General features: G+C 36.3%; 2 protein-coding genes across 4 annotated transcripts in view; one reads left to right on the top strand and one right to left on the bottom strand.

Annotated features, from left to right (window-relative positions):
- TFB1M (transcription factor B1, mitochondrial) overlaps nt 1-17045 on the top strand; it is a 79628-nt gene extending 62583 nt beyond the window's left edge. For both annotated transcript variants that reach the window (XM_072643765.1, XM_072643764.1), the window contains 2 exons: nt 11155-11282; nt 15819-17045. In XM_072643765.1, coding sequence (XP_072499866.1) covers nt 11155-11282; nt 15819-16068 — 378 coding nt within the window. In that variant the 3' untranslated portion in view covers nt 16069-17045. The remainder of the gene's footprint in view (nt 1-11154; nt 11283-15818) is intronic.
- The window catches only part of TIAM2 (TIAM Rac1 associated GEF 2), a 159076-nt gene continuing 151932 nt past the window's right edge, over nt 16248-23391 (bottom strand). For both annotated transcript variants that reach the window (XM_072643752.1, XM_072643753.1), the window contains 2 exons: nt 22866-23020; nt 16248-17502 (listed from right to left, as the gene is read on the bottom strand). In XM_072643752.1, coding sequence (XP_072499853.1) covers nt 16865-17502; nt 22866-23020 — 793 coding nt within the window. In that variant the 3' untranslated portion in view covers nt 16248-16864. The remainder of the gene's footprint in view (nt 17503-22865; nt 23021-23391) is intronic.

The raw sequence follows: 23391 nt of genomic DNA, 5'->3' as shown, positions 1-23391 counted from the left end.
AAGAGGTAATCAGAGTGCAAGGTGTTATGGGGTTGGGGAGAGGAGAGATGGGGAGAAAAATTGTAACTCAAAATTTTGTGGAATGATTGTTGAAATCTAAAAATAAATAAATAAAATTAAAAAAAAAAAAAAAAGAGTTCCAATATCAAGGCACCACAGTCAGGATTACACAGGATTTAGCAGCTTCTATAGGAAAGGATCAGAGGTTTTAGAATATGATATCCCAGAAAGTGTAGGGGCTTAGATTACAACCAAGAATCAAGTGTCCAGCAAAATTGAGCATAATCTTTCAGGGAAAAAGATGAATATTCAATGAAATAGGTGACTTTCAACATTTTCTGCTGAAAAGACCAGAGCTGAACAGAAAATTAAATCTTCAAATACAAGACTCAAGAGAAGAATAAAAAGGTAAACAGGAAAGGAAAAAAAAAAAACATGTTATTCAGTAAGGTTTACATCCCTACATGGGAAGGTGATACTTCTAACTCTTAAGAACTGTCTGTCTTATGACACTTAGAAGGGGTATACATAGACAGAGGGTGTGGGTATAAGTTGACTTAGATGTGATGATAAAAAAAAATGAAGGGGTAAAAAAAGGATTGTTCTGGGAAAAGAGGAAAGGGGGAGGCAGAATGGGGTAAATTATATCACATGAAGAGGCATAAAAGACCTATTACATTAGAGGGAAAGAAGAGAGAGACTGAGCCATTGTTTGAACCTCATTCTCATTGGATTTGGCTCAAGAATGGAACAACATATACACTCAGTTGGGTAAAGAAATTTCTTTCACCCTGTAGGGAAGTAGGAAGGGAATGAGAAGGTAAAAGGAGGGGAACTAATAGAAAGGAGGGCAGATTGAAGGAGATGGGTAGTCAAAAGCACAAACACTGGTGAGGAGGAACAGGGTGAAAGGAGAGAGAGAAAAGTATAAATGGGGAACATAGAATGGAGGGAAATACACAGTAATCATAACTGTGAATGAGAAGCACTTTCCCATAAAATGGAAGTGGTTAGCAGAATCCCAGGAAAAAAAACAGAATCCTACAATATGTTTCTTACAAGAAATACATTTGGAGCAGAGAGACATATACAGAGTAAAGGTACAAGGCAGGAGCAAAATATATTGTGCTTTAGCTGAAGTAAAAAAAACAAAACAAAACAGGAGTAGTAATCCTGCTCTCAGACAAAGTAAAAGCAAAAACAGATCTAATTAAAACAGACAAGATGAAGTAATTTCCATACTAAACATATGCACCAAGTGGTATAGCATCCAGATTCTTAGAGAAGTTAAGTGAGTTACAGGAAAAAACAGAAAGGACAACCATAGTAGTTGGAGACCTCAGCCTCCTCTCAGAAATTAATAAATCTAACCATAAAATAAACAGAAATTAAGGAGATGGATAGGATTTTAGAAAAGTTAGATATGATATACTTCTAGAGAAAATTGAATGGGGATAGAAAGGAATATACCTTTTTCTCAGTGGTACATGATACTTAACACAAAAATTGACCATGTATTGTGGCATGAAAACCTCATACTCAAGTGCAGAAAAGCAGAAATAGTAAATGCATCCTTTTCAGATCATCATATAATAAAAATGTAATAAAGGACCATAGAAAGATAGATTAAAAATTAATTACAAACTAAATAATCTAACACTAAAGAATGAGTGGGTTCAACAACAAATCATAGAAACAATCAATAACTTCCTCAAAGAGAATGACTATAATGAGGCAACATACCAAAATTTATGGGATGTAGCCAAAGCTGTACTTGGGGAAAACTTTATATCTCTAAATGCTTACCTGAATAAAATAGAGGGAAAAAAATGAATCAGGCATGCAATTCAAACTAGATAAAGAACAAATTAAAAATCCCCAATTAAACACCAAATTAGAAATTCTGAAATTCAAAAGGAGAGATTAATAAAATTGAAAGTAAGAAAACTACTGAGTTAATAAATAAAACTAAGAGCTGGTTTTATAAAAAAAAATTCATCTTTAATCTAATTTTTAATGAAAGAAGACCAAATTACCAATATCAGAAATGAAAAGGATGAATTCATCACCAATGAGGAGGAAATTAAAGCAATAATTAGGAGCTGTTTTGCCCAAAAATCTGACACTCTAAATCTAATGGATGAATATTTACAGAAATATAAATTGCCCAGATTAGCAGAAGAGGAAATAAAATACTTAACCCCATTTTAGAAAAAGAAATTGAAAAAACCATTAGTGAACTCCCTAAGAAAAAATCTCCAGGGCAGATGGATTTATAAGTGAATTCTACCAAACAGTTAAAGAACAATTAATTCCAATACTGTATAAGCTGTTTGGAAAAACAGACAAAGAAGGAGTCCTACCAGATTCCTTTTGACACAATTATAGTACTGATACCTATAGTACTGATACTGAGGCAAAACAGAGAAAGAAAATTCTAGACTAATTTACCTAGTGAATATTGATGAAAAATTTTAAATAAAATATTGGCAAAGATATTACAGCAATTTATCAGAAAGATAATACACAATGACCAGGTGGGATTTATATCAGAAATGCAGGGCTGGTTCAGTATTAGGAAAACTATTAGCATAATTGACCATATCAATAACAAAACCAACAAAAATTATATGATTATTTCAATAGATGCAGAAAAATCTTTTGACAAAATACAGTATGCATTCCTGTTAAAAAACACTAGAGAGCATAGGAATACATGGAGTTTTCCTTAAAATGATAAGTAGTATCTACCTAAAACCATCAGCAGGCATTATCTATAATGGGGATAAACTAGAAGCCTTCCTAATAAGATCAGGAGTGAAACAAAGATGCCCCTTGTTACCACTATTATTCAGTATTGTACTAGAAATGTTAGCTTTAGCAATAAGAGAAGACAAAGAAATTGAAGGAATTAGAATATGCAAAGAAGAAGCAAAGCTATCAGTCTTTGTAGATGACATGATGATATACTTAGAGAATCAAGTAAAAAATGATTTGAAATAATTAACAAATTTAGCAGAGTTTCAGGATATAAAATAAACGCACATAAATCATCGGCATTTCTGTATATTACTAATGAAGCCCAACAGCAAGAGATAGAAAGAGAAATTCCATTTAAAGTTACTGTAGTCATTATAAAATATTTGAGAATGCTTGCCTAAGCAAACCAGGAACTATATGAACACAATTACAAAACACTTTTTGCACAAATAAAGTCCAATCTAAATTGGACTGGGAAAATATCAATTGCTCATGGACAAGCTGAGCTAATAAATAAAAATGACAATTCTACCTAAATTTACTTACTCAATGTTTCACCAGTCAAACTAGCAAAAAAATAGTTTATAAAACTAGAAAAAAATAACACTTCATTTGGAAGAACAAAAGGTCAAGAATATCAAGGGAATTAATGAAAAAATAATGCTAAAAAGGGTGAACTAGCCATACTATATCTCAAACTATATTATAAAGCCACAATCATCAAAACTGCTTGGTACTGTCTTAGAAGTAGAGAGGTGGATCAGTAGAATAGATTAGGTACACAAGACACAGTAGTCAATGACTATAGTAATCTAGTTTGATAAACCCAAAGACTCTAGCTTCAGGGATAGGAACTCACTATTTGACAAATAGTACTGGGAAAACTAGAAAAGAGTATGGCAGAAACTAGGCATATACCAAAATCTCATACCATATACCAAGATAAGGTCAAATGGTTCCATGGTTTAGATATAAAAGGTGATATTATAAGCATATTAGGAGAGCAAGGAACAGTTTATTTGTCCGGTCTATGAAGAAGGGAAGAATTTATGACCCAACCAGAAATAGAGAACATTATGAAATGCAAATGGATAATTTTGATTACATTAGATTAAAAAAGGTTTGCACAAACAAAACCAATGCAACCAAGATTAGAAGGAAAGTAGAAAGATGAGAAACAATTTTTTACAACTAGTGTTTCTGATAGAGGCCTTATTTTTCAAATAAGTAGAGATCTGAGTTAAATCTATAAGAATACCCATTGATAAATGTTCAAAGGATATGAACAGGCAGTTTTCCGATGAAGAAATTAAATCTGTCTGTAGTCATATAAAAAAATGGCATAAATCACTATTCATTAGAGAAATGAATATTAAAACAACTCTGAAGTACTACCTCCCACCTATCAGATTGGCTAATTTTACAGAAAAAGAAAATGTCAAATGTTGGAGAAATGTGGGAAAATTAGGACACTAGTGCATTGTTGGTGAAGTTGTGAACTGATCTAACCATTCTAGAGACCAGTTTGGAACTACTTCCTGAAATCAAATTAGAGTAATCAAACTATGCATACCAATCCGGCAATACCACTACTAGGTCTATATTCCAAAGAGATCATTAAAAAGGGAAAAGGACCTACATATACAAAAATATTTATAGCAGCTCCTTTTGTGGTGGCAAAGAATTAGACATTGAAGGGATGCCCATCAATTAGGGAATGCTAGAACAAGTTGTGGTATATGAATGTAATGGAATACTATTGTTGCATAAGAATTGATGAACAGGTAAACTTCAGGAAAACCTGGAAAGACTTACATGAATCGATGCTGAGTGAAAAGAACATTGTACACATCAATAGCAACATTGTGCGATGATCAACTGTAATTGACTTAACTCTTCTCAGCACTACAATGGACCAAGACAATTCCAAAAGACTTACGATGGAAAATGCTATCCACATCCAGAGAAAGAACTGTGGAGTCTAAATGCAGATTGCAGCATATTATTTTCTATTGTTTTTTGTGGCTTTTCCCTTTTGTTCTGTTTCTTCTTTCACAACGTGACTAATGTGAAAATATGTTTCCATGATTGCCCTTGAATAACTTAAATCAGATTGCTAACTATCTTAGGGAGAGGGAAAGGAAGAGAGGGAGAAAAATTTGGAACACAAAATCTTATAAAAATGAATGTTGAAAACCATCTTTACATGCAATTGAAAAAAATGACACTACAAAAAAAACCAAGGTACTTAGGGTAATGTGGTTATGTTGCTGTCTTCAAATATTTGAAGGGCCGCCTTTGAGGAGGAACAGACTTGTTCTGCTTGGCTCCACAAAGCAGAAATAGGAAATGGAAGTTGAAGAGAGGCAGGAGGGGTTTGGAAGCCTCCTTGCACCAAAACCATGTGGAGGTTGCACATCCCATCTGTCCTCTATCACCACAGTCCTTCATTATTATTGATCTGAGTGCCCAAGAATAAAATCTTGTGTTTTTTCTCCTTAGCTTTCCCAAATAATTTTTTGAAAAGGGACAGTACTTCAGTGTTCCATAAAAAACTGTTAAAACACATAGACACTAGACCTTTTAGTGCCAAAACCCCAACCAAGAGAAGGACCTCATATACCAGCCCCAAACAGAAAGAACCAGGTGCATGCTCTATGAATAAGATATGTTCTGGCCATTCAGCATAGTCCACCATGTTGGGTGACATGGATAATCCAGAAGCCTTGCCTAATCTCCCTTCTTCCCCAATACTTTAGAGAGAATAAAATGACTGTCTTCTATCATCCAGGATACCTGAGAATGGTACTTCATGTCAGTTAGTATTTACTCTTCCTATTGCAAGCAAACTTGTATCTCCTCCGATAATTGTGATAATATTGCCTTCTGCTGAGGTAAAAATCCATGTCTTTTCTGCTGCTTCCTTTTTTATACCAATTTGTCTCAGTCCTTGAACTTATGAGAGGCCCTTTCCAACTCAAAATCTAAGATTCTCTCATGCATTATAAAGTCTTTTCTTAATTCTGCTAGTTGTCATTTCTCTCAGCCTCCACAAATTATGTTGTATTTACTTACCCACTTACAAGTATCCCCCATTAGAATATAAGCTCTTCCCAAATCAAGAGATAACTGAGAAAGGTAAGAAAACACACAAAAAAGTTCCAAATATATGCAAAATGATTTCACAGGATTATAGATTCTGTGTTGAAAGGTCCAGTAGAATCTCTGAATTTTACATATGAGTAAACTGAGGCCTAGAGGAGTTAACTGACTTGCTAAAGGTTACACAGGGAGCATACAGCATAGCTGAGACCCTAACCTAGGTCCTCTAATTCAAAATAAAACAACCTCTTCATGCACTTTGCCTTTTCAGGATTTAAAATTCTTAAACTTCAGTCCTATACTGTTAAGATTCAGATTTTAGCTAATAAAAAATAATTTAAAGCTTACTTACTATTATTAGGTATTCACAGTCAGTGTAAAGACTGGAATTCTACAAGCGAGGGCTGGACTTAATGAATAATTCAAGAGGCAAGTAATGTAATTAAAGAATATTTTTCTTTCTTGCTGTAAATCTACTAATAGTAGGAATTCCAAATATATGTCTAAACTACTGTATGGCTGATAGCTGAAGCCCTTCAAAGCTGGCAAGCACTTCATTGGATTTTATCTCCTAGGATATCTTTGAGAAGGCAGGATTTATCTTTAAAATACAGAGAGATGCTGGTAAACTGTGGCAAAGCAAGAAAATATAATGCCAAGTACAGTTTGGAACAAAGCGACATGAGATTTCATGGGAGGAAGGAGACCTTTAGTTTTAGGGATCAGGAAAGGCTATATAGAAGAAGTAGGATTGTGATCAGTCTTGAGAAACTGTAAAATGCAGTATTAAGAACACTGGAACTGTTCTTATTGGTAGAGGTCATTGTTTCTCAGGAAGAGTTTAAATCCCACCTCCTCAAGGACTGTGACTGAAAACCTAAGCAGCCTTAGACAAGTCATTTTGCTTTTCTTGGCTTGTTTCCTCTTTCTGTAAAATGTAGATTAAAAATACTTCTACATGTATTTCATAGGGCTGTTGTGACAATCAAGGGAAATGATGCATAGGGAGTATTTTAAGTAACCATAACATAGCTTCATTACTTTTGTTGGGAGCAGAAGCATTTATCCTGTCTTCTGTGACCTGAACCCTTGATTTAGACAGGGAAGAGAAAATTCTGGGTATCTTAGAAGTTCCAAGGAAACTCAGAATCTATCTCAACTGGTACCTGAACAGGTCAATAAGTGGTCATCCAGCCTTCACCTGAATCTTCAGTGACAAGGACACCTCTGTTTCCTGGGGAGTTCATTGCAACTCTGACTAGACTCCATTGTTCACAGGTTCTCACTTATTGTTAACTTATCTCTACAAATGTTAAGTGCCCACTAAGTACAAGGCCTGGTGCTCAGCACTGAGGATACTAAGATGTAACAAAGCTCACTTGGATTTCCTCAGACTGATTACTTAATACATTGTGTTTGGTCTTGAGAGAGAAGAGGCCTTGGTCTTCTGGATTCCAGCTTCCAGAAGACTTTGAAGTACTAGATTCTCTCTGGGAAGCTCATCACTTTTCTGACTCCTCCTCTATCTCTTGATTATTTTTGAAAGAGGAAATGTGTGATGATTTTGTTCCATTTTGCATCCGATGTCTTCCCTGTCAGATTAACTTCTGTTTACCCAGTATGTATTTTATATGTCTGTAGTTATTTTTCTGTTGTCTCTTCCATTAAAATGTGAATTCCTTTAGAGATGGGACAGAATTTGCCTTTCTCTGTGTCTCCTCAACATTTAGTACATAGTATCGGGTCCATGTGGTAGTAGTCTTAGTACATACTTGTTCACTGACTGATTAACTGAAGGCAGCTAGAGGTTTTAAGAGATAAGGAATGTATTCAAGGCATAAGAGACAGTCTGTGCAAAGGCATGGAGATGGGAGATGGGGAATTATGTAAAAGGGACAGTAATAAAACCCATTTGGCCGGATTTGAGCTTGCGTGAATGTATAATAGGCCTTAAAAGGCAGATTGAGGCTAGATTATGAAATATTTAATGCCAAACAGAGGAATGTACATTTGATCCTTAAAGTTAGAAGGATGCTTCCCAGTTTATTGAGTCAGGGAGTGATATGGACAGACCTTCCCATTAGGAAAATCACTTTGATAAATTATAAAGGGGAAAGACTTGCTTTAATAGTGGTTGGTTTGAATGACCTCTAACTACCTCCTAGTCTTATTCTATGATCCTAGGAGCATGTATGCTGATAACTTTCTATGTAGAAGCCACTCATATAACTGTTTTATAACAGTTTTGTGTGTGCGCGTTTGTGTGTGTGAATAAATATGATTCAGCAGTAGAGGACATGCCCTTCCACCTTAAGATCAGAAACTGGAGAGCAAGGGAAAATCTGCAAGAGCTGGATAGGTAAACTTATTAAATCATGTAATATTTGAGGTAAAATAATTGACACAGAAGTTGAGTCCGGAGATAGAAGGTGACTCATCCCTAGGTTACCCATGGTAGTATACAATCATGAGCACAGGCAGCTCCACCAGGTGGGGAGAAAGAGCTATAACAATTTGTTTTTCATATTTTCTGTTTCTGACCTGGAATAAGAGGAATCCAGCCTTTATTTTCCATCAAAAGATATTAGTTCCTTTGTTTCCCTTAAACTGAACAGAATGACAAAGTAATAAATATAGAGCATATGGGAGCGGGAGGGGGACTGACAATAAAATGATTCTCACTTGAAGAGAACATTCACTCAAGTTGGACAGTAGTAAGTAGTAAATTGGAGGAATTTTAGTTCAGCTAAAATATCAATAACGCAGTTTAGCACTTCATCATATAATGTCTCATGTTTATCTTACAATTCCTTTATATCTCAGAGCAGCTCTCAGACAGCTTTGCAGTGATGGAGTGCTTTACTTTAAGCAAAAATTTGGCAAAATACTTTAGATAAACTGTTTCAATCTTTTTTTTAAAAAAATCTGCTATTTATGGTATTAAGTAATACAAGGTAATTTTATTTATTTCAGCTTGCTTAATAAATTCTTACTGATTGATTCTGACCACAGCTACATTATAAATTATCCATTAAGATAGATCTAATTACTATCAGTAATTATTTTATAATCGCAAATATTATTGCATTCAATTCAATCAAGTGCTAACAACATGTAAAATACATTAGATATGATGGCTGACTTTAAAAGGTATTAATGTAATCATGTTTAATTATCTAAGCCAATAAAAGATTATTTCAGGTCATAATTTTGTTTAAAAATTTAATAATTTTAAAATTCACTACATTATTTGTAAATAACTGTGATTTTGCTGGAGCAGTGAAACAAGCTATTTTTAGTAATGTGGAAATCTAAGACACTCTGCATCAAGGTAACTAGCAGTAAACCTAGGTCTGTGATAGATATGATGTTTTGCCACATTCTTTTTGTAATTTGGTACTAGGTTCATGGATGTTTATTTCATTATTAGAGTCTTAGTATTTAATTTTTTTGCTTTCTTAATGTAGCTAGGTGACACAGTGGATAGAGTGCCAGGAAGACCTGAATTCAAATCCAGCCTCAGACATTTGCTAGTTGTGTGACCCTTGGCAAGTCACTTAACCCTGTTTGCTTCAGGTTCCTCATCTGTAAAATGAGCTGAAGAAGGAAATGGCAAACCCCTCCAGGATCTTTGCCAAGAAAACCCCAAATGGGGTCATGAAGAGTTGGACACCACTGAAATGACTGAATAACAAACTGTAATGTCAGATTTTATCCAATTATCTATAGTAGTCACTGAACCAAATTGTAACCAATTTGTAATTAAACAATAGGAATATGACTAGATGCTATTTTACACCAGCTCTGCAGAGGCAGACCTCTTTTCAATTAATTATACAGTCATAAATTATTGTGAGTATCAGTTGATTAATTCTTGATCAATAATATGTCAACTTCTCAGTGATCTCCTTAGGTCTTTGAAAACTTACTGAATTGACTGTTACATCGTGTTCATTGAACATGCAGAGCAAACCTTTATGACATTTTCTTTGCAAAATCCCTTGGTTTAAACCCAGGGTTCTTCAGGATACTGCTTGTGAAATACTCTAGATCATTCAATATGGTTGTATATACATTGGTTAACTTGCTTGATGAATGTCATTAAATGAGCTGGGCTCACCTAAGATTTGAAGACTGAAAGCTTCCAGTGCATGTTGTCTAGTTAGTTCTGAACAGGCTGAGGGCACTGAACTAGAAAACCAGTCAATCAGCAAATATTTATTAAGTATCCATTATGTGCCAGGCACTGTGCTAGGTATTAGAAAGATAATTAGTTCAAGTTCAAGATAAATATTTAGAATTTCTACTTACGATTAACCTATGGTATCTATGTGTGACCTGACCATTTGTAACCAAAAGTGTTAGTCCTGACAAATTTGTCACAAATTTGGGTTCGGCATTGTTGTTATAGAGTCAGTGGATAATTACTTTTAATCAACTTCTATAAATTCTATAGAAAATAATTAGGCTATATGTTTTAGTGTTTTATCAACCTTATCCACGTTGCCATCACCCTACTCCCTGCCACAGTCACATAATCTACCTTCAAGGTCATCCAGCCCAACCATTAACTTGTGAGAAAACGGAGGTTATAAGAAGCTGTGTCTTGTCCAAGGTCCCAGCACTGCTAAGTGGTGGGCCTAGGATTAAAACTGAAGTCTCTTGCTCCCTTCATCGAGCATTCTTTCTGTGACACCATCTTCCACTGATCTTTTGATGCTCCTGTAGTTTGTGTCCCCTAAGGAGCATGAAGGTTGCTCGCACAAACATGTTTGACCACATATTCTGAATTGTTGAGCACGGTCCGGCTAATTAATCAATATTAGTGCTCAGACTTGAAACTGATGCGATCAGTTCCCTTCCTGGGATTTTAAAACACAATGATTCCCAGACTCCCAGCCTTCTCTGTATTTTAGATTTGAGGTATCCCTTAGTGTCAGTTGCCAATTATTATTTTGTTTGCTAATCCAGAAGCAAAGGCATCCTTATCTGACAGCCTTTACAAATGGTAAAACACCATTTTGAAATAAGATTTATTAAATATTTGTGTAGAGAATTTCATTGTGGAATAGCTGTACCCGGTTCCCATTTCTTTGAATCATCTTGGGTGCTAATGGAGCATTTTGTAAGTCTAAAAGAGATTAAAATTTAACACATGAAATTTTTGTGCTTTTGAGAAAATAAGTACTTTCTGAAAGGCACTTGGTACAATAGTGAGAAACTTCCTGAGGGTTATTATTCTCTCTTCACCCTAAGATTAATCAAAATCAATTCTTTTTTCTTTCAATTAAGGTGGATGTGGGAGTAGTTCATTTCACTCCCCTGGTGCAACCACAGATAAATCAGCCATTTAAGCTTGTAGAAAAAGTTGTCCAGAGTACTTTTCAATTCAGAAGGAAATACTGCCATCATGGGATTGGGTAAGAAATTTCTTCTTTGTACTTTTACAGTTTAATAGCATAGGTGGTAGGCACAATAGAAACAAATTGTAATTGGTTCCTGACAGCAAAACTGATAAAGTTTAAGCCAGTAACATACGTTCTACAGTTTTATAAGGTATGCTTCTTCCAGGACATATGACCAGCTCTCCTGACTCCTTTTTCTAGTGCTCTCCTATATTACGCTGCCTTTTTTTAGGCCAAACTGAACACCTATGGCCTGGTTGCCATCCATCAGTCATTTAGTCAATAAGCATTAATCAAGCACCCACTATATGCTAAGGAGGGCCATCTCCAGTTGTCCTAATCCTACTGCTAAATCTTATATGGCTCTGGAGGAGAAAGTGAGGCTGATGACTGCACAGCTGTCCTTCCCTTCAGTCCAGTTCACTTGCCAATCATGGCCTCACCTCCCTGAGGTCATTGGGCCTCTTCGAGAACAAAGGACAGATGACAACAGCATTAAAGATTGTTGCAGCAAAGAGGGAAACTATACGTCAGGGTGGGGAGAAATTAATTTCAAACATACAGGTTATTTCTGTCATACTGCTAAGAGACATGTCCAAAGTTTGAAGCCACACAAAGATTTGATGACTACCTCGGTGCTGGTGAGAATTCATGATATATCAGTCCTGAGTAGTAGCCCATTTAAGGAGCTGAATCGTACTGTCATAAAACTTGAGGAAGTTACTTAATCTAGCCAGAGCCAAACTTTTTAAAATGCTGACACATTTCTTAGGATACTAACGCTTGTGATCCCTGGAATATGGACAAGAAGCTGAGGGGAAGTGAGAGGAAAAGGGCCCTGAATGATGTCACCAAATGAATGTGCCCACACCTATTCACTTTCTTATTAAGAGGATCCTTCAGACTCTTACTTATGGTCACTTCACTTTTTTTACACACAACTCTTAACATGCTTGGTATTCTAGTTTCCCAGCCCACAATAAACTATAGAAACCCCCAGTATTAAGAAAGAATCTCTTGTAACTAGACCAACTAATAGGAAGGAAGAAGGCAGAAAAAGTCAAAAAGGACAGCAGTCTCGGACAATTAGATGAAGGATGAATTACACTATCCCAGTAGTCCCTGAGGATGTTAAGAGCATGGAAACAGTATGTAATCACTGATGTTTATAATAATGGTCCTCAGTTATCAATAAAAGCCTATTGTAATGAGCATATTCTGATTCACATCATATAGTTTCAGAAAGATTTTTCCAAAATATTAAAAAATTTTTAAATGCTACTTAATGGAGTAAACTTGTGAAAACTCATTTACTTAGAATGTTAGAATGATTTCTTCTCCAAATGTTTCATCTTCCAAGGATTTAACATATTTTTAATCTCCTTCATGCCTTATAGAAATACCAAATCTAACATCTTTTAATTAATCCCTATTAGGATTTAGTATTACTCATTTTATAAATGAGGAAACTGAGTCTCAGGGAGATGACACAAGTACGTGGAGTCCTATGCCCTCTGACTCCACAGCCAGCACTCTTCATACGAACCTCATAGCTAATGAGAATTTAAATAAAAAAACAAGTTACAAGTACAGATCACTAGTACTGCATGTCATCAGACCGATCTGACACTGCTATAAAGTTTGTAAACTCAGATATTTAGAGCTAGAAAGCTCATTGATCAGATAATTCAGTATCTTCATTTTACAGATGTGAAACTGAGGCTTAAGTGATTTTTTTAAAGTGATTTGCCCAAAGTTACATAATTACATAATAAGTGTGTCAAGGGCAGGATTTGAACCTGGTTCCCAGTTCTTCCTGACTCCCAAATTCAACACTCTGTTCACTGAATTGTACACTTTGTTTTGTTTTAGTTAGCTATGTACATTAGTTAGAATACTGGTCTTAAAGTCAGGAAGAGTCAAATTCAAATCTGGCCTCAGATAGTCTCTAGCTGTGTGACCCTGGGCAAGTCACTTAACCCTGTTTGCCTCAGTTTCCTTATCTGTAAAATGAGGAGTAGGAAATGGCAGACCACTCCGGTATCATTGCTAGGACAACCCTAAATGGGGTCAGGAAGAATCGGACAACAACCCAACAATAGTACTGCCCCCTCCCAGGGTTATTGTGAGGATGAAATGAGATGGTGTTTGTAAAAGCACTTAGAAAGGTAGGTTTATATACATGCTAATTACTACCATTTTATTTATATATATACGTATTTTATATACGTGTGTGTATAAAATGCTCATTACTACCATTAATATATATGAATCATTACTACTATTAACACCACTGCCACTGCCACTCCTATTACTGCCACGCTATAGCTTCTCATCAGTGACTGAAGGGAAAGTTAGTAAGCAAATAAGCCCGAATCCCAAAATATCTATGTACTTTAAAAAATTACAGTGTTGTCCAGAGCCAAAAAGTGGTACAAAGTAGTACAGCTCAGTCTTTCTTCAAGAAATCTTTTCTTTCTTCTTGGCATTTTGTAGTCAGAATTTCATTCAAGAGGAAAGTTTAAGTTGACAGTATCTCTAATCTAAAGCAAAACAAAACACCAACTGGTTAATAAAAAGGGCCTTAGCACGTGGGGTTTAATGAGATGACTCGTACACTTTTAAATCACTTTGAAAGTATGTTTTTACAGTACTTTCAACACTATAGAAAAGACTAATCTAAAGGTTTGTGACTGTTCCTCCATTAAACCCCAGTACCTTCTCATGAAATGGAGGCAGCCCTGAATTCTTAATAGTCTTGCTAGCAGATCATAAGTTCTATCAGGTTCTATTGAAAAATCCTTCCATATCGGAAAGACAGTGAGCATAGGCTTTCATCAATAATTGAATTGCTTTGTTGAAGCCTGAGCTTGCGTGATTGGAAAACTCTCCTGCCTTAAAGTTGTAGAAACTCATCCACAGAAGGTTGGCTGCAGCAGTTGGTGGGGAGTGTTTCCCAGCATATATGCAAGGGCTGTGATCCGCATTCATAAAATTATCTACACTGATCAAGTGAAGGCTTTTGATCATGTGATTATTATAAAGTCTTCATTAGAAAATCTGATATGCCTGGTTTTCAAGATATTTTGAGGTGTACAAACATCCTATTGAGTGGAACAGACTACTTCTTGATATTCAGACCATTTCAGAGTGCTATAAAGAGATGGATCCATAGACCCAAGTGCCTACGTGGATTTCGACAATTTGGGCAATTAAAGGTGGTTCCTTATCAGCACAAACTCTGAAAGAATAATTCAAGAGTTTCATTTCCACAACAGTATAGCTAATACCACTGTTATTTTGTTCTGTAAAAATCACATCACTGCCTTAATTACTTTACTTTCATGAGTTAAAAATCCTACTGCTCTTCTTGCCCCTGCAAACACTCTGGCTATGTGCTGGGGTCCCAGTGATGGTTTACTGTTGTTACATCTCTTCTTTAGACCTGGATTCCTTTTTGGCCTCCATCTTAACCTGCTGTCAGGAGGAAAATAGGTCTTTTACTATCCCCTGAAAATAGCACATTTTTTCAGGCATTTTTAAAGGGATTATTACTATGTCAAAAATGCAGGATAGTCACAGTTGCATACCAAAGAGGAAAGATTCTTATTACTTAATCCTACTAATATAACAAATGTGAAATGAAACCTGATTAGTTATCTTTCCCTTCCTAGAGTTACTCTTCTTTTTAAGCTTTTCCAACATCATATGGTTCTTCATTTTTATCTGGGCTGAATATTAGCTGATAGATTTGGTGAGAATGGATGTTTCAATCCATCATAGAATCTATTTCCTCTAACCTATAGTTAGTATTCCATATTCTGTGCTCCTGTAGTAGACAAATTCTCCTCCTTTGTTTATGACCTCCCTAGCTTCTGATCATGGCCCTGGGGAAATCTTGTCTTTGTCCTCTGAGAAAAACGCTTCCCCAAATTGAGTCAGGTAGATATTTATAACTTCACGTAACTTCCAGTGCAGACAAGACTGGACTAGCTAAGTAGATAAAGAAGGAAAATATGCTAGCAATGGGAGGGGTTAACTCTGATGCAATAGACTCTTCAACCCCTCTACAGATCACAACCTAGAGAAGATGTTTGTGAGGTGCTGTGGCCCAAACTTTCATCAGAAAAGGTCAGTCTTCTAGTAATAAGTACCTTCAAACTTAACTAGTAGATTGGTTATTAGAGGACAAAGACTCAGTGTTACCAGAACTACCTTCAGTCTCCTTCATGCCAGGATGAGTCATTCAGAACAAGACTTGAGAAGAGGGACATAGAGAATAAAGCAAATAACTCCTCTGCATCCCAGCTGGGGTAAGATTTTTTCCAGAAAGGCTACTACATATAGACGTATCAGCTAGTAAGATTAGAACTGTCCGCAGTTAACAGTAAAAGATTTCGATGACAGTAACATTACAGTCTAAAGGAAAAGAACTGTCTTTTGGTACGTATACCCAGACTCTTACCTTCTTCATAGTTCAGGGAGGCATGGGGGCTACTGATTATTTAGGATCTTTAAATAAAACTTTTTCTTCCCATTTCCTTCCATCAGAATCCTATTCCCACAAGCTGACCGCTCAAAAAACACTGAAAAAATGTTAATGTTGGCTGATGTGGACCCTACTTTACGGCCAGCCCAGCTCTCCATCTTGCATTTCAAGAACCTTTGTGATGTCTACAGAAAAATGTGTGATGAAGACCCTAATCTTTTCACCTACAATTTCAGGGAGGAGCTCAAGCAAAACAAAAGCAAAAAGCCTATTAAGGATAGAGATGGTGATAATGATTTAGATTATGAATAGCTGTCACTTGGACTATAATAATGTGCATAATGTTTAAATTCATAATGTCAAATTTCAGGTGTAGATTTTTTCCCCCATTTACTCTCTGACATAGATACTGCATTACACAGATTATATAAAGACTTATTCATAGTGATATTTCAGTAAGAAGTCTTATAAAAAATACCAATACCCAGGTGTGACTTATTTTTCTTTTACTGTACAGGTTGCTAGAGAAAATAAATACAATCAAATAAGATTAAAGTACAAGCGTTCTTTTAATAGATATAATAGATATACTGCATAGATATATTTATATATATATATGTTTATTATAAACAGCCTCTTTTATAACCTTACAAAAATGAAATTCTTGCACATTGTGCCCCTAAACCACATTTAAAAATAACTTTAAAGTGTAATTAAGCAAAGATAAACAGCTAAAAGAAAATGCCCAGAAGATTAAAAAAGCTGGCCTTTTAAAAAGCAATTAATCACAAATTTCCCACTTTTTTTCACATAACTTAAAATAATTAAAATGCAATTTTATTTTAAAGACACCAGATAATTTTGATACCTGCTCAAAAAAAGGATATAAACTAAGTAAATTTACAGATTCTAGCCAGTTTAATCTACTTTTCTGATATACAATAAATTAAAATAACTTAAACCTTTACAACTATTCTTTTGTGGGAAAACATAGTGCACAAAACCAAAGTTAGTAGTTTTCTGGCAATTTCCATTTTACCACTAGTTGAAAAGCAAAGTGAGCCACTTAAACCATATATGGATCAAACTTTAAATTTTAGAGTCAGCGCTATGATTTTCCATGGCTCTCTGTCTCATAAAAGCACTCCTCATTAACAACAGATGTTAAACTCTGGACACTGAATTCTCTCTCTAGTAGGGAATTTAAATCAATGTTAGCATTTTCCGATTTACTGTCAAGAGACTGATGGCGTGTTTGTAGCGTTAATAAAGTCCCTCTATCCCTTTTGGTACTGTTTGCTTTCCGTTTGATGGGACAGAAATGTCCACGCACCAGCCTAGGATGCTCGGCACTACTATGGTTGTTTCCATCCTCTGTTCTGGGCTCTTGGTCAGTTGTGCTGCCACCATCAGGATCCTCAGAGATCTTCAGCCTTTGGAATTGAATTTCAATATCTTTTGTAGGGCTGCCCTTTTTCAGAGTCTGGTGAAAATCATCATCTTCATCACTCAGAATATCAGACTCTTTAATAAGACTGTCTGAAAAATCAGATGAACATGTCTGTGGGTACTTCTCAGGTGACGAATCCTTGGATTCCTGTCTACTTTCTGTAGTGTGACAACCGCTGCTTTGCGTACTACTACTCAGGCTACATTCATCAGAATCCAATAAGTTTCCTTTTCCAGTATCGCTGTTCCACTCGTTGCTGGAAGAATTCTTTAGGACCCTTAAGGACCTTGATGAAGCTGCAATTAAAAATACATTTGGCCTTAAGATAAAGGAACATGATTTAAAATATTAAAATAGCATAAGCAACTTAATTCCATGTCATCTTGTAAGTTACCTTTCAATGACTTAGATAGCTGTGTCATATTAAATAATTGTAGGTGCTTATACAAAAAGGTAAGCATAGCACAAAAGGGACAATAAGTATTTGTTTTTATTTCCTACTGAGATTGCAGGGAAAAGATGTAGTATTTTCACAGTGGCCAATTAACAAAGCTTAACCTTTTTTTTGAAGGAAAGAAATGTCAGAGGGACAAAATTTCCAAACTTGTCATCATGAAATCAAAATACCAATTATTAATAAAATCTAGACCTGTTCCTTCCCCTACAAAAGCTTACCTCCTGATGACAAGGCTACTTTGATTCAAAGAATGAGGCTTAGGAAAATCACAAAATTATGTCCTTTTTTTTTGAATAGCTTTCTAATCTTGGATATATCTCTAGCTAACTTAATATATGATTTTTTTTTCCTTTAGGATTTCTACACTTCGAGTAAATCAGAACTATTGCATTTACTCATTTGTGTTCATTTTTGTTATTTAAGGAGGAAAGAATTAGATCTGTACCAGAGTCTTTTCATAAAATAACACCATTTTGACGGTTTTCCTAACACAGTTTGCATTTCTTGTCATGGTACATTTGAAATGCTCTAATTTTGTGACTGAATTCTAAAAATAAAATAGGATTTTTGAGAGGTGGAGTGAGATCTTAGAGATTATCTAATTTAATCTCTTCACTTCACTAATGAGGAATTTGAGACTGGAGAGTTCACAGAGAAAGCATAACCAGGATCAGACTCTGTAATGTTAATGTAAGGTTAATGGTGGGTGAGGGGAGGAGTTGAAGATATTCCCTGCCCATTAACAGGCCTCTGGTGAAGTCCATTAAGAGAAGCTTGATTAGGGAAGACTTGTTTTGTAGGAAGGCCCACACTTCTTGTTAATTGCTATGAGGCACTGGGTCACCAGGGTCCTTCCCTCTGGCTCTGAAAAGTGTATGTATACTCTGAGGTGAAGTTTTACTTTAGGGCTTACTCTTTGGAAGAAGGTTCATGTACCAGATGAGACTCTGGGTAGCCTAGTTAAGAAGCCCCCCAGCTTTGAAAACCCAGATGCTGGTGCTTCTCTCTCTGGTAACTATGTATGGATGTAATGATCAGATAGCTGGATCTGCCTGCTGATCTGTGATGCAGGTATTGCTCATGGTCAGACAGAAGCCACATCAGCGTTTATTTCTCCACTTGTATTTTCTCTGTTGGAATATAATTAAAGTAGATTGCTGACCCCTCAAAAGTGGCTTTCCTTTTAGAAAAGCAGATCTAAGAACCGTACAGCAGACCCTCTTGTGTATGCAGGGGTGCTTACTTGTTACAGACCCCAAGTTCTCTAACTCCTAATTCTCATGCATTTGTCACAACACCATGCTGTCCTTTTTCTCTTATGATTGTATCAATACACAAAATTAATGTGTTATTCTTTTTCTTTTCTGTGAGAATTCAGTATCTAATTGCTTTAATACCAACAACTTTATTACTGTGGACACATCCTCTACTGATGCAGAACACAACCTGCCTTTCCATGTCTTAGTATTTTAAGAATCAGTCCAGAGCAGTGTGTCAGTGCCACAGGCCTGTAAACCCAGCTCCTGGGGCAGCTGAGGCTGACTGATGGGTTGCCTGAATGGGGAGTTCTGAGCTGCAGTGGGGCTAGAGTTAATCCAGCAGACACCTGGCACCAATGTGGTGAGCCCCTAAGCTGCCTAAGGTTTGAAACACAGTAGGTTAAAACTGTGGAACTGACAAGTAGGGAGACTGAAGGAGAGAGGGACAGAAAGAGAGTTCACTCCTGCAGCCAACTTGGTGATGAATCTCTCTAAATTAGTTAGGTTGGTCTTCATACTATCTCCAAACCCATAACTGATTTTTTCAAAAGCAGTAGGACCTCCCAAAGCTTATATTCCATTCAAATAGCCTTCAAAAATTCCATGTCTTGATAACACATTGGAACCTGTGTTTAATTCTTTCTCTACTAAAATGGCTTTGTCATTTTAGAGAAACAACTGCAATGCAGTTAAAATGAGAAGGAAAGGACTTAACTGGGGGAAAAAAATCTTTTCAGGAAGTTTCTGTGATACAGGTCTGATAGCCATGATATATATATGGAACAAATTCAAAATGCATAGAAAGAGCTGTTCTCCAGTATCCAAATGGCCAAATGATAAGAATAAGCATTCTCAAAGGAAGAAATCCAAGTGGATCAACAACCAGATAAAAAAAAGCTCCAAATCACTAATAATTAAAGAAATTCAAATGATAACTCGTTCAGATTCCATCTCGTACCCATCAAATCAGCAAAGATTATAAAGAGGGGAAAGCACAGTTGTTGGAGGGGCTTCAGGAAAAGAGATACACTAATGCACCCTATTGGTGGAACTGTGAAGTAGGTCAGCCATTCTGGAAAGCAATTTGCAATTTTGCTCAGAGTCACTAACCTGAGCGCAGCTGATAAAGTGATAACATTCTGGAACCTGTACTCCAAAGGACCCATTCAGACAAAACAAATGCAGCAGATATTCTTATAATTGCAAAGAACTGAAAACTGAGAGTGTCAATCAACTGGGGAATGGCTACACAAACATGAATGTAGCAGAATATTACTATTGCATTAGAAGAAGCTACAAAAGTATGATATCACAGAAACCAGGGAAGACTTGGATAAACTGATGCAGAATGATAACAAGAAGATCTGATACAGTGCCAGCAACGTTTTAAAGAAAAACATCTCAGACTGAAGAACTCAATGACCAACAATGATTATAGAGGATCAGTGATGATGCATGAAAGCCAACTTCTAACAGGGAGGCAGTGGACTCAAGATGCAGAACAAACCACAGATTTTCGAACAAGGCCCATGTGGGAATTGGTTTTGTCTGTCTACTTGTTACAAGGGTTCCTCACCTCATTTGTGCGATAGCAGTCAAGTGGTTTGGAGAAAGATCAAAGAAAGAAAAGAGACTAATTGAAGCATTTTTTCAAAATGCAAAGAAGAGAAGAAAAGAAGGCGTAACTGAATAACTTTGTAAATTACAAGCTAAATTTATTACATGTTTAAAAGGAAAAGCAAGGTGTATTAAGAGAAATTAGTAGTTTCGTGTATAAATCTTTTTCTGTTTTACTTTCTGTTTACAAATGTTTTTATTTTATGTTAAGTTTAGAATTTTTTAAAAAGTTTTAATCTTGTATGATATTTGTGGGTCTTTTTTAGGGGCTAAGCAGCCACAATTGCAGATATACCACCTTTAAAGTCTCCTTTGCTAGATTATCACCCATATCATGCTCCCAACAAAGACTATTCTAAGGCTGTGTCCAAGGTCCTCTTCTCTTCTTTGTCTATGCACTCAATGACATTACTTCTGCTTATGTGAGTTTAATTGGCATCTTTATACAGATGATGTCCAGAACTACACATCCACCCCAAATATCTCTCCTGAGCTCCAGTCTCAGATCCCAACTGCCTTTTGGGCATTTTGAACTGAATATCTCAAATATTTCAAACTCAACATGCCATGTATTTACTCCAAAACTTAACTCCTCTTTCAAATTTTGGTTTCTGAAAACCATCCTTCTAAGTCACCCAAGTTTACAACCTCAAAGTCATTTGTTCCTAACTCTTGATTTTTTCCTCACTCACATCCAATCAGTCACAATTTCTTGTCAATTCTGCCTCCCCAATACCTAATATATGTCCCAAACTCACTGATAAGGCTACCACTTAGTTTTTGTCTATCCCCTCTGGCCCACGTTGAATTGCATTAGATTACTAATTGGTCTCACCTCAAGTCTCTTCCCCTTGACCATACAACTGCCAAGTGATATTACTAAAGCACAGAAGTGACCATGTCTCTCCTACTCAATAAACTAATAGTTTTCTATTATTTTTAGAATTAAATACAAACTCTTGTGTTTGGCATTTAAAGCACTTCATAATTTGTAATCAATCCATCTTTCTAGCTTTATTATAAGTTACTTCCTTTCACTCACTACTCTCCATTCCAGTCAAAGAGACTTTCCATGTCCTACATCCTTTTGCACAAGCTTTCCCATCTAAAGTACACTCTTTCCTCACTCTCTTCTTAGGATCCTTCATTTCCTTCATTGCTCAGCTCAAAACTCCATCCCCTTTTATGATCATAGAAGCAGAATGTGCACTGGTTCCAGAGTCATAGAACCTAAGTGCACTCTCACCTCTGCCACTTAGCATCTGTGACATAAGTCTTAATGTGCAGAGGCCAGTCTCCTTGTAAAATGATGAGGTTAAGACTGTATGACCTCTCAGTTCTTGTGTAGCTCTAAAGTTTTAATCCTAGGATTTCCTGTGGCTGCTGGAGTTTCCCTTAAAATTGTGACACACACACACACACAGACACACACAGACACACACAGACACACACAGACACAGACACACACACACACACACACACACACACACATACACTCCTTCCCCGACTCCCCCCACAGAATATAAACTCCTTAAAGGAAGAGACGGTTCATTTGTCTTTTTTATATTCCTGGTACTTGCCACAGTAAGTAATTATCCCTGTCCTTTGAAATTCTAATTACCCAAGGAACTGCAAGAGTTAAAAAATGCAATTTGCTAAGAATGAGGCTCACGTTTAAGGCTTTCTCTTCCTCAGCTTGTTTTAGAAGTAAAGTAAAGGGATCTATAATAAGTGAATATGATAAAGATTAAATGAGCTAAGATTAAATTGATATTAAAAGAAATAAGACATTCTCATATATATATTGAGGTTAAGAAAAGTACAGTACAATGAAAGCTAAGAGAAGTGGCAGATGGTATTGACAGTTTAAGAATTTCTGCTGAGAACTGTGCCCAAACAGTGAGTCTAAAGTACAATAATCTCTGCTTCTGCCAAGGCTGTTGTGTTCTTGAGAATGCTAATCTGCTGCTCTGGTAGCTGATGGAAGGCTCGGTGGTACCGAACCTCCTTGGATTTTCTCTCTCACAGATAATGCGTTCTTTTTAAGAAACAAACAGGATCACAAGGGTGAATAATTTACCTTTTTAAAAAAGCAGTAAAGAGCATGGCGCCCTCTTCCTCTTAAAAGAAAGGGCACATGTTATTTACCTCACTCAGGCTTCTTCCATGACCCCATGGATATGTCTGTCTGAAGGTGCATGCACAATTCTTTGTCCATTTTCAAAGCTATTATGTAGCCTGAGTATAACAATGGATGACATTCTTCAGAGAATCAAAAACCTGGATTTAATTCCAGGTGCACACATCTAGCACAATTCTTCCTTACCTAATTTGGCTGAAACAGGAACACGATTTTTGAGTGGTATCAGGCGATCTTTACACGTCTTCTCCAGTGGCAATTCACTCTTTATGTGACGCCTGAAATTCTCCCTCAGGATGGAACGGATCACCTTCACAATGTTGGTTTTACTTTCACAGTCACTGCAAGGGGAGGAAACACCAAGAACATTCTGGGGGTTAATGGTATTTTACCTCTTTCCATCCAACCTCTTCCTTGTCTGAACATACTGAACATAAACTTCATTAAGACTAAATTTTCTGCCTTTTCAATTTGGAGTTAAATGTAATGGAGTCAAATTTCTCCTTTAATTAGGCTGTCTTCACACACACACATACACACATACACACACACACACACACACACACACACACACACACTGCTGTTCTTGGGAGCTACTGTAGGACTAAGTTCTTTGCAAGTTAACTTTGTGGAAAATAAAAATCACTTTTCAAAATAAGACTGGCCCATCTTATTTCCATTACTTTGAAGTTTATAAGCAATAAAAGGACCC

This window comes from Notamacropus eugenii, chromosome 2 (assembly GCF_028372415.1).
Source record: "Notamacropus eugenii isolate mMacEug1 chromosome 2, mMacEug1.pri_v2, whole genome shotgun sequence".
NCBI classification, from domain to species: domain Eukaryota; kingdom Metazoa; phylum Chordata; class Mammalia; order Diprotodontia; family Macropodidae; genus Notamacropus; species Notamacropus eugenii.
The sequence above is the reverse complement of the archived record's forward strand: the minus strand, read 5'-3'. Positions and strand labels throughout refer to the sequence as shown.